We start from the raw sequence: 16195 nt of genomic DNA on the forward strand, positions 1-16195 counted from the left end.
ACATATTTATTTATTTATCGAGTCATTTATCTATTTAATGATTTATTTTTGGCAGGTTCTGTCCTCCATACTAAACATCCTATGTATGGTATGTATGTATGATATGATGCAGTAATGTTGATATATCTCCACTAGAGGGCGGTCCTTACTACACAGTGAGGGAAGCTGCTGGTTCAACATGGACCGTGAGAGATTTTAATCTGCTATCTGATTTATTAGAGATAATATTGTTGTAAATTGAGTCTTTTGCATTTATAACAATGTTGACAAGTTGCACTGCTGACCACTTTACTTCAGTTCTTCTTCTTCTTCTTCTTCTTCTTCATAATTATAATAATAGGCTACTTTTCAAATTTCGCAAAATATTTTTACATAATGTAGAATAAAATACAGAATAAAAAAAGCAGTAAACTCTTTAATACAGACAGAAAAAAAGATAATAATACAATTAAAGAAAAGATTAGATTAAAAGTTACATTACACCACTGAAACACATTTTTTTATTTAATCAGGCAGTCATTTTTTTTATTATTATTTTTGTATTTCTTTAGTAGATTGGGATAGATGTCATGGATAATGTGTGCAATATCATTAAGGTTTATAATAATGGGAAGGATTTAATAGACTTGTCAATTTGAAAGTCTGTTGCCGTCGGCCAATTAATGACAAGAGCCTATAATGGAAGTGTCCAGTGAGATGATTAATATTTGGTTTTTTTATTGGCTGCAGGTTATTTATTGGTGTCTTTTCTACGTTTATTATCATCCAGTGAATCTGAGGGCTGATCATTACTCTCCATGTTTGTGTCTAAAATTATTTATTAATAATAATAATAATAATAATAATAATAATAGGCTACATCAGATTTATATAGCACTTTTCAAATTTCTCAAAAACTCTTTACATACTGTAGAATAAAATAAAGAATTAAAAAAGCAGTAAACTCTATAATAAAAAAAAGATAATAATACAATTAAAAAAAAGATTAGAATAAAAGTTACATTAAACCAAAAATAAATGTTTTTTTTATTTAATCAGGCAGTCATTTTTTTATTTTTATTTTTTTTAATTTCTTTAGTAGATTGGAATAGAGTGAATAGTGAATCTGGATTAATGCACATTTAATAGACTTTAGACCCTCAGGCCAATTAATGACAAGAGCCTATAATGAAAGTGTCAGTGAGGTGACTAATATTTATATTTTATTATTGGCTGCAGGTTATTTATTGGTGTCTTTTCTTTGTTTATTATCATCCAGTGAACCTGAGAGCTGATCATTATACTCTCCATGTGTTGTGTCTTCAGGCCACTCCTCCTCCTCCTCCTCCTCCTCCTCTTCCTCACATCATCTAATGATTAACTGGGTCAATGTTGACACCTAATGGCTGCATCAACTGTAATCTCTCTCTCTCTCACTAAAGATCAATCTGAACAGTTATGCAATAGCTTTTCACCCTTATCGATTTCATTTGGGATGTGTAGTCATGCGGGTCAACTTTGCCACTGTGATTGCAAACGAGAGGACTACATCTCCCAGCATGCACAGCGGCTCGCTGCTCCACACTAGTTTACACATTGAGTGTAGTTCTCTCTTCACTTGGAGATCCGCTCTCATGATTCACTTCATTAATAAATAAAGAGTTGGGTGTCATGGCGGAATCTGCAGCGTGTCCTGCCTTCCAGCTCGGGAGACCTCGATACGAGCAGGTGAGTCCATCTCCATCCTCTATTTAAATAATATGCATTAATGACATTTTGTTTTTCTGGTTGAAAATATCCTCTTCCTCCCTCCTCCTCCTCTTCCTCTCCTTGCTGCTGCAGCTGATCTGATCTGATCTGATGCGCTCAAAGTTGTCTTTGATCTGCGCTCTTTTGTTACAAAACTGCAACAACTTTGAGCTGATAATGAACTTCTGCATTTAGTTTAGAGTTTATTTATTGTTGCACTATATCAGAAATACTCGTTTGTCTGCAGTTCGCTGTTTATCATCTCCACAATGACAGGTTTCACACCCTTTGCTTCGAAGCTGCTCCGTAAGAGATTATATCAGACTGTTAAAGGTCTGCAGACATCACACTTAGTTTAAAGGCACCAGAAATGTTGTTTTTCCTCTTTTCCTTTTTTTATTTTAGGCTTTAAATGGATGATTTCTGATACATTATCTACAAATATGCGCATCATTTTGTGCATTAATCTACACTTTAAAGCAGCAGTGGGTAGAAGTGGAGCAAATGTGATTTTTAAAAAAGTTTTTTTTTTTATAACAATATATCCTGACAGTAGTGCATGAGACAGTTAATCTGAAAAACAATCATGTGCCTCTGTGTCCTCCGGTGCTCCTAACCACAAAGAGATGCAAAATAACCACAAACAGATGCAAAATAACCAGAATGAGATGCAAAATAACCAGAAAGAGATGCAAAATAACCACAAGGAGATGCAAAATAACCAAAAAGAGATGCAAAACAGACAGAAAAAGATGCAAAACAGCCAGAAAAAGATGCAAAATAACCACAAAGAGATGCAAAATAACCAAATAGAGATGCAAAATAACCACAAAGAGATGCAAAATAACCAAAAAGACATGCAAAACAGCCAGAAAAAGATGCAAAATAACCACAGAGATGCAAAATAACCACAAAGAGATGCAAAATAACCAGAAAGAGATGCAAAATAAAATAGGCATTACAGTAACAGAATATTGATTCATATTTGATCAGCGCTGCCTAGTTTGACCGTATGGAGTTCGTGAGTGATTGACAGCTGTTTCTGTTGAATGAACAGCCAATAGGAACGCTCTCTGTCTCTGAAATGACCTGTGATTGGTCAAAGTCTACCGTCAAGGGCTAGATTTTTTTAAGCCTGAAAACAGAGCCATGAGGAGGAGCAGAAGTCTAGTTTTCTCTCAGAACACTTGAATTACAATATGCTGAAAGGTTATTATTGAATTTTTGCCCAATGATGCCAAAAACAATCTGCCTGCTGCAGGTTTAACACCCTCAAGTTCTTCCAGGATGCTTTCTGCAGAACGTCTGTAGCCCCACATGTGATCGAGACTAATGGGCTGTCCGTCCTTATCCGAAGCCCATTACTCAATTCTCACTCAGAAATGAATTAGCATTGGTCAGCCCTGAAAGATAATGTGACCTTCACGTTGACTCGGATGGCACATTAACTGAGGAAGCTGCATTTAAATTTCAAAGGCTGCTTTCTTTAAAGCAATTTATTAAATAGCAGTTTGAAGGAAATTATTCACAGGATGGTGTTGCACAGAGCAAAGGTCCATCAGCAGATTGTATAAATAAGTCACTAAACCTTTTTTAAATGCTATTATTTTAACTGATATCAAAATGCTGGATGACATCATGGAAAAAACCGAAAGGGAAAACAAGTTAAGTTTTAACTTCACTTCTCACACATATTGTGACAGAACAATCATGAATGGTTTACTGAATGTGCTCACTGGGCAACAGGCCCAACGGGTCGTAGGGCTTCTGGGCCTCAGTTTGAAGTGACTGTTAACATTTCTATTAGGAAAGTCAATCAAACAACCAGAAAAAGAGGCTGAACAACTGCAAAACAACTAAGAGAAGCAAAACAACCAGAAAGAAATGCAAAATAACCAGAAAGAGAAGCAAAATAACCAGAAAGAGATGCAAAATAACCAGAAAGAGATGCAAAAAAAACAGAAAGAGAAGCAAAATAACCAGAAAGAGAAGCAAAACAACCAGAAAGACGCGCAAAATAACCAGAAATTGATGCAAAATAACCAGAAAGAGAAGCAAAATAACCAGAAAGAGAAGCAAAACAACCAGAAAGAGAAGCAAAATAACCAGAAAGAGATGCAAAATAACCAGAAAGAGAAGCAAAATAACCAGAAAGAGAAGCAAAACAACCAGAAAGAGAAGCAAAATAACCAGAAAGAGAAGCAAAATAACCAGAACGAGACACAAAATAACCAGAAAGAGACACAAAATAACCAGAAAGAGAAGCAAAATAACCAGAAAGAGAAGCAAAATAACCAGAAAGAGACACAAAATAACCAGAAAGAGAAGCAAAATAACCAGAAAGAGAAGCAAAATAACCAGAAAGAGATGCAAAACAACCAGAAAGAGACACAAAATAACCAGAAAGAGACACAAAATAACCAGAAAGAGACACAAAATAACCAGAAAGAGAAGCAAAACAACCAGAAATAGAAGCAAAATAACCACAAGAGACACAAAACAACCAGAAAGAGACACAAAACAACCAGAAAGAGACGCAAAATAACCAGAAAGAGATGCAAAACCACCAGAACGAGACACAAAATAACCAGAAAGAGACACAAAATAACCAGAAAGAGAAGCAAAATAACCAGAAAGAGAAGCAAAACAACCAGAAAGAGACGCAAAATAACCAGAAAGAGATGCAAAACCACCAGAAAGAGATGCAAAAAAAACACAAGAGATGCAAAACAACCACATAAGGGATGCACAGATGACGACACATTGAGGCAAAACCACCACAAATAGATAGAAAACCACCACAAGAGATGCAAAACAACGTGGTTTTGTGTCTCTTTCAGTCTGGGGGTTATGCTCTTATGTTGGAGGGTTGAGGGACTAATTATCACAGGATATGACGGTTCACTAATAACAGTTCATTTACACCCTTTGTCTCATGTGAATTACTATTTTTACCATCACGAGTTCTTCTCTTAGATCACCATCATTTTAAGGAAGAAGAGAGTAATTAATGCTCGGCTTCCGGCTCCTATTGCTGATGGTTTTGTTCTAGCAGGAAGTCTTTTCTATATCTGACCCCGTAAACCTTTTTATTTTCCCCATCTGCAACCTGAAGTTGGTGTCGGGTTGATAAAGGTGCTGTAAGACTTTCAGCTCCTTGCGTCAAAGCAGTTAAAATTAGGCCAGTCTTTGAATCAGCATAAATCTTGCTCAGTTTGTGTGTGCTTTCTGCCGCGCTCTAGCCTTGTTGTGTACTCTCCGGGGAGCTGAAACTCATGCATAATTAAAGCGGGCTCCTCACATGGATCCTCAGTCTACCCCTCTCTTACAAAACAGCACTGCAGCACATATGGCCTGTCAGAGGAGGAGAGACGTGTGATGGAGGAATGGCAGGAAATCCAGGGATACAGTACAGACGAGAGGGTTTATTTACAGTCTTTAGGAGGGACTTTGTGATGTTTCCAGTCATCTCAATTAGGACCCGACGCTGAACAGATAATTCAAATACAGACGGGTTTGTTCCACCGTCTCTCTCGTCTGTGTTTCTGCTCTTCATAACTGATACATGTCTCCGAGGGGAATCTGATTGAAGCTGCCATGTTTTCGCCCATCTGGTTTGCCAAAGAGACTCTTGGCATAGATTGCTGTGGGGCCTTTTCAGACTGCTGGCACACATACTTAGCAGTCGGCATGCTGACGGAGACAGTGGAGGGAACAGAGAACAGGGCCAGCAGCTCCAAGACTCTCTTGGAGGAATGTGTTTGTTAAATGTAAAGATTGTTAGTGCATTTACTTAAAAAGTTCATCTCAAAAGGCACATTTTACTTTTAAATCTCAGTTGTATTTTTGTTGGATTGTTTAGTTGTGATAACAAAGACTTTGTCCATTTTTATACAGTTGATAATTGGCTGTGCTTTGTTTTGATATTTCATCATTGACTCTATACAACAGTTCAGTTTTCCTTTCAAATGATCTGTTTATTAATTTCTCATTAACCCTCTGAGACCCACAATAGAACCGTTTTTGTCTTTTTTTAGGTTGGTACAGGGGGTCTTTAGGGGGAGATAGCAGGTCAACAGTAGATGTCACATAGAAGTGGTGTACATCATCTGAAAGCTGGAACCTGAAGATTAATTTGAGATGCAGCTTAGCACTGTGTGTCAAGTTTTTCTTCAGCCCTGTTTATATATATATAACAATAAACTGTGCTTAATGTGACATTATAGATACATAAATGTCATTTTGAAATCAGAAGTGTGCAACAGACAAAGCAACGTTTTAGGATGTTTAAAACTAGTGAGCAGTGATGAATCTTGTGAAATTATCCGTTCACAGAGGGGAGGACGTCCGCTGTTGTTTATGTGTCTACTGTCATTAAGAATTAACGTTGTCATATACCGTCTTTTCAAGGGTTCATTCCTCGGTCGACTGAGACACTTCATAGACATCATCGACCCCAGCACTCTGTTCGTGTCCGAGGTAAAGAAAAAAACAACCTGTAAAACTGTCTATAATGTTATTGATAGATGGTTTCACAACATAGTTTCACTACAAAGGTTGAGCTTCCTTCCACCTGAGGATAATAAACTGTCAAGTAACAAATATTTATAGAGCTGAATGAATTGATCAGACAGAAAATCTGTTCATGCTTTTTTGTTTTTTTCCTCTGAGTGTAGAAACGACTGAAAGAATGCATGAAACTACTCGATGACTACAAACATGGCGAGCTTCCAGCTGGAGTGTCTGATCATCAGGTGAGTCTTTACTGACGTTGATGTGATACAATACAGAGGATGTTGCAGGATAATGTGTGTTCCTGAAGGCCGTAAAGAAATGAAACGTAGTACACAAAGTATGTAGTGACAGTTGGCTAAACAAAGTCCTGGCTGGAGCAAAACGGATAAAAAAAAAGTCACATGATTACGTGACACATGGACTCTGGATTATATCCAAATCATAAAAGTGTTGTGTAGATAATTAACGTTGGATCTCGCCCAAACTGGCACCCGAGGAGTGGAATGAGGTGTGACATCTGTCTAAATTGTGACCTGCAGCAGGCTAAATGTTATCCTATAACACAAAAACACTCTAATAGAGCTCTGCTAATTCTGTCAGTATAGTCCACAAATGTGACCTTCCTGCCTATTCAGGACTCTACAGCGTTTCTCTCGGCCCATTAATGCATCATTTATCTCCACTCTCTCTTTTCTCATTAAAGTTCAGTGTAGAAAACATTCAGGTAGCAGCTTCTCATTAGCCGGCACTGACCGGCACTTTCACCGGTTAATGTTGCAGCCGCAGGTCACATCAGCTGCACCGCTGTAGCTAGTAGGCCATTTGAGGACGGGTGAGTTCTGTGTTTTTGTTTGTGTAAGAACGACGTTTACTGTAGGTCACAATTTAGAAAGTTGACACGCCTCATTCTACTCCTCAGGACTGCAATGTAAACGCATCCGTGTAAATATGCAATGCTCAGAGCTGCTGACGTAGAATAAAATGTGAGAAAGATGGAGCGCGGGTGGGGACGTGGATGGGTCCAACAAACACAGGACTTTCAACCAGGAGACCGTTTTTTTGTTTTGTAAGTTAAATTTGTAAGTGACGTGTTTTTTAGTGACGTTTGTGACGTGTTTTTCATACTTCTGTTACGTTGTTTCCGTACGTGTTGTACTTAGTTTACATACTTATTTTAAGGCCAATCATGATGTTTTTCCTAAACCTAAGTTTTGTTGTCCTCTGCTGGTACTGCACCTTCATACATGTGTGTAATATTCACGACTCGGTGAGGCAAAACGTGACACTGCCATGCTATCCTCTGGTGGACAGGCAGGTCTATTACACGCTTTGGCGAGATATCGGGTTGAATATAATCATAAACGGTCATCCAGACACTCACTTATTCTACCTAGATTTGGTCTTATTCAGATTTGGTTCTAGATCTAGTCTTTATTCTACACAGTTCTGGTCTTATTCTACCGAGTTCTGGTCTTATTTTACTCAGATTTGGTCTGATTCTACCCAGATTTGGTTGTCCTCTACTAATGTAATGTCAGAATAAATTATAAAATATTGTTAAAAAAGTTAAATGTACTTTAGAAGGTATTTTTATCAGAGCATCTTAGCCAGAGAATGGTCATAGGATTGAGGTTTTGGACCCGACTATAAACCTAATGAATAATTGTAGTTCTTCTCTGCTTACCTGTGCAGCTGTGGGAAGCCCAGAAGATCAAGCAGGTAAGTGATTCATCCGTCATACTCGCGTATGTCCGCTCAGGTTAACTGCACCTCCATACATTCAAGCCTCCGGGCTCCTTGCAGCATGAGGATGATGTCACGCTCTCTGCACGCAGGCCATCATTCATCCTGACACAGGAGAGAAGATCTTCATGCCATTTCGAATGTCAGGTACGACCTCAGATGAAGATCTTTGCTAAAGCTGTTTCGACTTTCTTCCATTTTGTCCTCACTGAAAATCATTTCTTCGTTGTGCAGGTTATGTACCATTCGGAACACCGATTGTAAGTCCCTCATATGAAAGTCATACATTTTTAAATCATGGCTGTGCAGACATTCATTCACATGGTCGTGTTTTGGGGACAGATGAAATGAGACTTTGGACTTATTTTGCCCCAAAAATAAGCTCTTATTCCCTGGTCTCATCTAGGTCATTGGCCTTCTTCTCCCAAATCAGACTGTGGTGTCTACCATTATATGGCAGGTACTGTAAAAAAACAACATATTGTAAAATCATTGCATTTATTGTACCATCTGGTAAGCGCATTTTTATTGTGTACATGCAATGCTTTCCCACCTGTTTATACGCTGGAATAAGGACATTGTGAAATGAAGTGCTGCTGCTCTGTTTGCTTCTTTCTGTGTGCCGTCGCTTTATGAAGCAACATTTAAGCCTGTAAATATGTGTCTATCTATCCTCCCTATCTTCTTCCTCCATCCTCCTCCTTTCCTTCCTTTGTTCATCCCTTATTTCCTTCCTTCTTCCCCACAGTGGCTGAACCAGAGTCACAATGCCTGTGTGAACTACGCCAACCGCAACGCCACAAAGGTGGGAACTATTTACTCTGAATATTTACATCTTAATCCCCCAAAAAATTACAAAATTATATTAATTTCGGCTGCTTTAGATTTAGTTCTTTTTCGATAATAGAATATCATGTATAGTGTTTTTTAAAGACCATCTTATTAAATCCCAATATAAAAGACAAAATGTCACTATGGAGAGTAAACCATGTATAAAAGCTGTGACACATTATTTCTTTTCTCCCTCCTCAGCCGACGCCGACATCCAAGTTTCTTCAAGGCTACGTGGGAGCTGTGACCAGCGCTGTCTCTATTGCAGTGAGTGGGTTCAATGACTTCAACATCCTCTTTCAGGATACTAGAATTAGATTTGAATTTTTTTTTTTTTTTGTGAATTTTACCTGCACATTAGAGCTGTACATTTAACCCCTTGTGTTGTCTTTTCTTCAAAGCATTATTTTACTAATGGAGAAATGCAGACATAGGCAGGGTCTTCAGCACCCCCACCTTCCCTCTTTGCTGAAGCCATGACTTGCATACTGTTCTACATGTGCTAATTACAGTAGAGGTGGGGGCGATGGTTAATAAATGGGAGAAGACTAATATTTTGTAGTTGAATTCCTCATTGTGCAGCATACAAGAATATATAACTATGTTGCCAAAAAAAGTTCAAGACTGTTATTGTTTCAGTTTTTTTTTTTAACTGTGAACAGGAAAACTCAGATATTCACAAAGTCTGTGATAAATGACAGGTTGCCTCTTCAGGCAAAACAGATTTGGGGTTTAAATTTCAATTAAGCTACTATATTTTAGGGGTTTAGCAAAGGTGGGTCATTTAAGGAGAGTATACAGAATGTGAAGACTAGACAAGGGTTAAGTCATGAGCTCATTTGCACTTTCACCGCACAGAAGCCGTTGTTATGATGTTTTTGGCTGTATTTTTATAAACGATATCATTAGTGGTGCTGGAAATACTATTCATCATTTGAAATAGTTTTAGCAATAAAGTTGTAGTACTAATGCCAATGTTTTAGCAACAAACTAAGGATCGTAATGCTACTAGTAATACAAATATTACCACAGCAAATACAAGGAACCATTTTACTGTATAGCAGTATTTAATAGAATACAATAGAAAAATAACACTTTGTTTGTTTTCTACTTTTTGCGAACGAAAGACAGAAATTTGTCTTTGGTTTGCATGTGCAAAAACTGCTATTAAAAAGCGTACATTACAACACAACATCACATCCAAACAGGACACATTAAAACACATTTACATAAAAACACAATACACCATTAGAAGCCACATTAAAAGGAGCACCAGGTACTCGATGGCGAGGACTGAATCAAGGTTAAATAAATAGATATAAAATGCTGTGTGCTGAGGTTGCAGGCTGGCTTCAAAAAGTGGCTGTCCTTACAGATTAAAATACTTTATGGTAACAAGGACTTTTTAAAAATTAAAGCATGTAACATAATTTTTACCAAAAGCAACATTTATTAGAGTTGGTTTTGATAAGATTTCTTTAAGACAAAGCTGATGTTACATTAAAGTGTTTTTGTGTTTACTAGGTGGGCCTGAATGTGCTGATTCAGAAGGCCAACAAGCTGAGTCCTGCCACCAGAATGATAATTCAGAGACTGGTCCCCTTCCCAGCTGTAGGTGGGTTTACAACGGACCGCATGGACCAGTTCTAATGTTGAGGCCCTCTGCTGGTTGAAGTCACAGCGTCTTACTGATGTTGCACTTTATTTTTCTTCTACTATGTTACAAACAATGTACATAAATCTAATTTCAGAGCTTGTTAATTGCAGAAATGTCATTACTGAATAAGAATATTTACTTAACTGAAGTTTTAAAGTGTTTTTTTAGGGTATTCCTTTTAAAGATAAGGGTATTTATAAAGGAATTTCTTCTTTTGATACGTGACTGCATTTCTTGTCTCCAGCTGAATTGTATTAAAATATAAAAAATGCGTTTCTGTCCTCGTCCTCAGCTAGTGCAAACATCTGTAACGTGTGCCTGATGAGACACAACGAGCTCTCTGAAGGGATTGATGTGCTGGACAACAACGGGAACGTGGTGGGATCCTCCAAAATTGCTGCGAGACATGTGAGTGTTGTTTTTTTTTTGCATACTCAGCGTACTTGTTACTCGACTGCACTGGTTTATTACACTTGCTGGTTTTTTTCCAATGAATTGCTGATAATGGGAAAATGCATAATTTCCTGCTCGGCTCCTGTCACTCAGCACACATCTGATCTCATGAAAAAGGAAAATTAAATCCAACTCGTTGCAGTATTTGAAATGAAGCGTGTGCACAATGTTCTCATCTTTCTCCCCAGGCAATCACGGAGACCGCCTTCACACGTGTGGTCCTCCCGATGCCGATCTTTGTCCTGCCCCCCATCATCATGTCCTACCTAGAGAGGTCTGTATGGAAATATAGTGTTGGCATTTTTTTTTAAATAACTAGGGCTGCAAGTAACATTTACTTTCATTGTTGATGAATCGACTGATTGTCAAAAAGATGAAGTTCACAGAGCCCGAGGTCGTGTCTTTTAATGTCTAGTTTGTTTGAGCAATAGTCCAAATCCCAACGATGTCTACTATCATAAAGGATTAAGAGACCAGAGCATATTCACATTTGGGAAACTGGAACAACTGTGCGATTAATCGCAAATTAATCACACATTTTTTATCTGTTTAAAATGTACCTTAAAAGGAAATTTGTCAAGTATTTAATACTCTCATCAACATAGGAGTGGACAAATATACTTGTTTTATGCAAATGTATGTATATATTTATTATTGGCCATGCCAGTTTTTCCTCGCCAAAATTTAACATATGTTTGGAGTGTTATTATTTATGATTTTCCTTTCCAACAAGCTAGTATGACATGGTTGGTACCGATTCCTTAGGTTTTCTAGTTTCATAGGATACCAGTATCGTCACGCTAGCTTTAAAACTGAGCCCGCTACAACCTAAAACTCACAAGTTGTGTTAATGCGTTAAAGAAATTGGTGGTGTTAAAACAAATTTGCGTTAACTTTGACAGCCCTACTTAAAACATTATTTTAAATACTCAAAAATGTACCTAAAACAGTTGTAGTTTACTGTTAGTATGTAGGTATATTCAGAGAAAAATGTCAACTTATTGTACTGCATTAATTAGAGATCAGTCAGAATGAAAACACGGCCTGCATGAATGGTTTTTTTTCCCCTCAACTTCATACTTTCTTTAGTTATTGCTCTCTGTCTTTGTTTGATTCTGGTCTAAAAATACTCTGAATGTTTCTCTGTTTATGAGCCAGAGACGACATATGTTGTGCCCCAAAGTGCTTCCCATATATTCATTCAGTAGTAGGTCACAGCCAGAGAAAATGTAATAATACAGCCTAATGTGTTTTCAAACCCAAAGAAGACTGAACAAAAATAGACTTTCTGCTTCTATTATGAAGTTAAATAAAAGAGGATATCTGCAGAGTCTGACTCATTAAACCCAGAACTATAACTTTCACACAGACAGATTCATCTCACACCCACTAATTGTGGAAAACAGCTCCCCAAAATCTACCCGTGATGTCTTTTCTGTACATCCAAAAATAACTCCTGGCTTCCGCAGGAGTCATCTGGGATCGATGCACACAGCGGGCTCACGTTTCCTTTTATCCCTGTCTTCACTTGTATAGGATGCGCTTCCTGCAGAGCAACCGCCGGTTGTTGCTGCCCATCCACAGCCTCGTGTGCCTGGTTACCTTCGGCCTGTCGCTGCCCGTGGCCATCAGCCTGTTCCCCCAGATGTCTCAGGTACAGTAACAACGTCGGTTCAACTGCTTCTGCTACTAATTCAAGGCCAGATGGCTCACCGAGAGAGAGCGAGAGAGAGAGAGCAGCTGGGAAAGAAATTCAAATTACACATACACCACTTGACATGCTTCCTATTCCAGATGTCTCTTCCCACGTCTAATTAAAAGTCAGAATGATTTCCAAAGCTTAAAGACAAGAGAGATGCAGAGCTACAATTTTTACCTTCAGTCTTTATGTTTTCGCAGATCGAGGTGTCTTGCCTAGAGCCGGAGATCGCCATGGCAACAGATTGCAAGGTGGTGACCTACAACAAGGGTTTATGATGGATGGCGTGGTGTGGGGAGAGCAGAGCAGAGGATGGAAATGAGGCTGCATTGTGAAATCAGGGAGAAGACCTCTACAGGGAGGCTCCTCTTGTCTTTCTGCTGCAGCATCATAACAGAGCCTGTCGACCATCATGTACTAACACAGGTTTGTTTTTTAACGGTTCTCAAGAGCCCAGTGATTATTGGGTCAAGGTTTGACAGAAAGAAGAAGCTGTGTGTATAGAAATGATGATATATTTACTGTGAAATCATTAGCATTAATTAAATGATTTTTAATATATACAAAACAGTGTTTCCCACACACAGGCTCACGTATAGTTATGGCTGCTTTTCTCACCCAATGACAAAGGTTTATAATTACAGTTTAAACCTGCAATAACTGACTTTTTCTGGCTCTTTAGCCGCTAAATGCTCCACTATGTTCAGCAGCTAGTCGCTAACTGTGTGTTTGGTTTTAGCAGGACGTGCACAGTGTTTTTTTAAAGGAGAATTTTCAGCTGAAACCTGCTGCCTGTTTGGCCACACTGATGAGAGCGATGAGAGTGAACCAAAACAGGAAAGTTGCGGCTAGATAGCAAACAGTGAGGTGAGAGGAAGTGAAGGATGTATTGTCAACAGACTGAGATTGTGGTACTAAACAGGAGCTTGTCCACGGGTTTATTTTAAACCCAGTACTTACTAAATCAGTGGTTTGGTCAACCTTTTAACCTTTTGACTCTTCGTCACCAGTTCCAATTTCAATTTAATATATATAATTATTGTTATTATAATTTTTTTATTAAACAAAAGAACACAGATTCAGTATACAGGGGATAATATACGCATTGAACAATAACAATAGAAACCAGGATATATCACACTAGACAAAAATATTATAAAACATAGATATGTTGCGTCTTAATAGCCCTTTTGTTAGTTGGATTAGAAAGTACTTTCCCATCGTGCTTAACATCCTTCAGGAAAACAACAAAATAAGGTTTTTGTTAAAAAAGATTTTGCATCATTAACAAATTTATTCTAAAAAATAATAATATTTGTCTTGCTTTTTGTGTGTTTTTCAAGAAACCAAACACCACATTTTCCCATAATAATGTCTTTAAAGATATGATCAATCTTGGTCTTGTATACGGTCTTTTGAATCAAGTTTATAACAGATAACAATATACAAACCAACATTAATTTCCTTACCTAAACACATTAAATACACAAAACTATGGGGACTAACATCATCACACATGAATGCAATTACTCAGCTGAGTCTCAGCTTTACAGTGATACCCAATTTATGTAATTCCAAGACTGTTTAGGGACCCCAGTATGCAGAAATATTCAAACACATTATTTTTAGAATAGGCGAAAATAACACATTTATACTGCATTCAAAACACTGCATGGTTTATTTATGGATTATCATAAAGTGGGCAGGTCTGTAAAGGGGAAACTCGTGGGTACCCATAGAACCCATTTTCATTCACATATCTTGAGGTCAGAGGTCAAGGGACACCTTTGAAAATGGCCATGACAGTTTTTCCACACCAAAATTTTGCGTAAATTTGTAGCGCTATTTAGCCTTCTTCACCACAAGTTAGCATTACATGGTTGATACCAATGGATGCCCTAGGTCAGGGGTCAGCAACCTGCAGCTCCGGAGCCACATGCGGGTCTTTAGCTCCTCTCCAGTGGCTCCCTGTGGATTTTTAAAAATAACAGTTTTTTGTTTACGTTTTCATTTTTATTTATCATTGTTGTAGGTTTAATGTACGACGGAACAACGGAGTATTAGGGCCACTTTGAGGAAAATCTGAGATTTCGAGAATAAAGTCATAATATTATGAGAATAAAGTCATAATATTATAAAGTAGTAATTTTACGTGTTATTTTCTTTTTTTCTTGTAAAGTTATGACTTTATTCTCGCAATATTACGACTTTTTTCTCGTAATATTATAACTTTATTCTGGAAATCTCCGATTTTTTTCCTTTAATGTGGCCCTAATACTCCGCAGTACATTTGCATTCTGGCCCTCACTGCATTAGACTTATATACTATATACTTAGACCATAAACTGTGTTACCTTTATCACAATGCTCAATTTTTTAGCTCCAGACAGATTTGTATTTTTTTTTTTTTTGTCTAAAATGGCTCTTTTGATAGTAAAGGTTGCAGACCCCTGCCCTAGGTCGTCTAGTTTTATATGATACCAGTATCTTCACTCCAGCTTCAAAAACCGAGCCTGTTACAGTCTCCTTTGCCCGTGATATGTACTGAGCCATTGTACTGTTGAACAAAACCACTCATCAGCGCCCTCTGCTGGACAAACCAGAGATGCAAATGTCATGGAGATTATCTTTAGTCTCTCTGTACTGCAGTTGTCAAAATACGTTGATCCTGATATATCTGCAATAAGCTAATATCGGCATATTAATGACCTGTGGGAAACACTGCGATAGATTTCAAAATAAAAGTCTTAGAAATGTCTCTCGGGAACGAGTGTATTTATCATGTGAAGGTAGAGAAACTCTGCAGTAACCAGGCTGCAGTGCTGATATATTCTGTGCACTGACGAGGGAACGACGGGACTGGATCACTATGTACTGTATATGTCTACGGGAGACTGTACTGTAGATGTATATTAGTTTATACACTGTTTATCACATGCCAGGTGTTTTAACCCCAATAATGTGAAACTACTTGTTTTATACAGTAACACTGTACACTGACTTTCTTTCCTAACTGGTAGGAAGGACATTTTACTCCACTACTGACTGTTTCTTAAACCACCACTGTATTCCTAATGACTTCTTTTGTACAATATTTGAAACATGATGTTTAAGCTATATATTATACTACTGATTAGTATTTTTAATTCTTTGTATAATACTTCTACTACAAGTTTATTAAATGTTTGCTAGTCAAACTATATCAATCTATATTATCTAAAAAATATATAAAATAAATACTCTTTCTCCAATTTACTTTATTTGTGAAGACTTTATTTCCAGACCTTTCAGTGTATGTAAGCTGTACGCTTTTCTTCAGCTGGTTAGTGTTGCTATATTGTATTGGGGCTTCCAACAAAGACCATCATGGTTTTAATCTTTGCACCATTTTTATTTGCCTTTTAAATTGGCATTAATTTAGATGTCATATCACAAATTTCAATATTTATTTGCATTACCTTTATTGCTATTAAATATATATATATATATATATATATATATATATATATATATAAATATATATATATATATATATATATATATATATATATATAAATATATATATATAT

General features: G+C 37.4%; 1 protein-coding gene across 1 annotated transcript; it reads left to right on the forward strand.

Moving 5' to 3' along the window:
* Positions 1-1410: 1410 nt before the first annotated feature.
* Positions 1411-15881, forward strand: sfxn5b (sideroflexin 5b). The gene is made up of 14 exons (XM_074649292.1): positions 1411-1707; positions 6139-6207; positions 6405-6482; positions 7936-7962; positions 8079-8133; positions 8221-8246; positions 8393-8446; positions 8735-8791; positions 9019-9084; positions 10342-10432; positions 10767-10882; positions 11116-11201; positions 12464-12581; positions 12827-15881. Exons 1-14 carry the CDS (start codon positions 1651-1653, stop codon positions 12902-12904), a joined length of 978 nt encoding a protein of 325 aa, XP_074505393.1. The 5' UTR covers positions 1411-1650; the 3' UTR covers positions 12905-15881.
* The last annotated feature ends 314 nt before the right edge of the window (positions 15882-16195 follow it).

Source organism: Sebastes fasciatus, chromosome 10 (assembly GCF_043250625.1).
Source record: "Sebastes fasciatus isolate fSebFas1 chromosome 10, fSebFas1.pri, whole genome shotgun sequence".
In the NCBI taxonomy this organism is placed as follows: Eukaryota; Metazoa; Chordata; class Actinopteri; order Perciformes; family Sebastidae; genus Sebastes; species Sebastes fasciatus.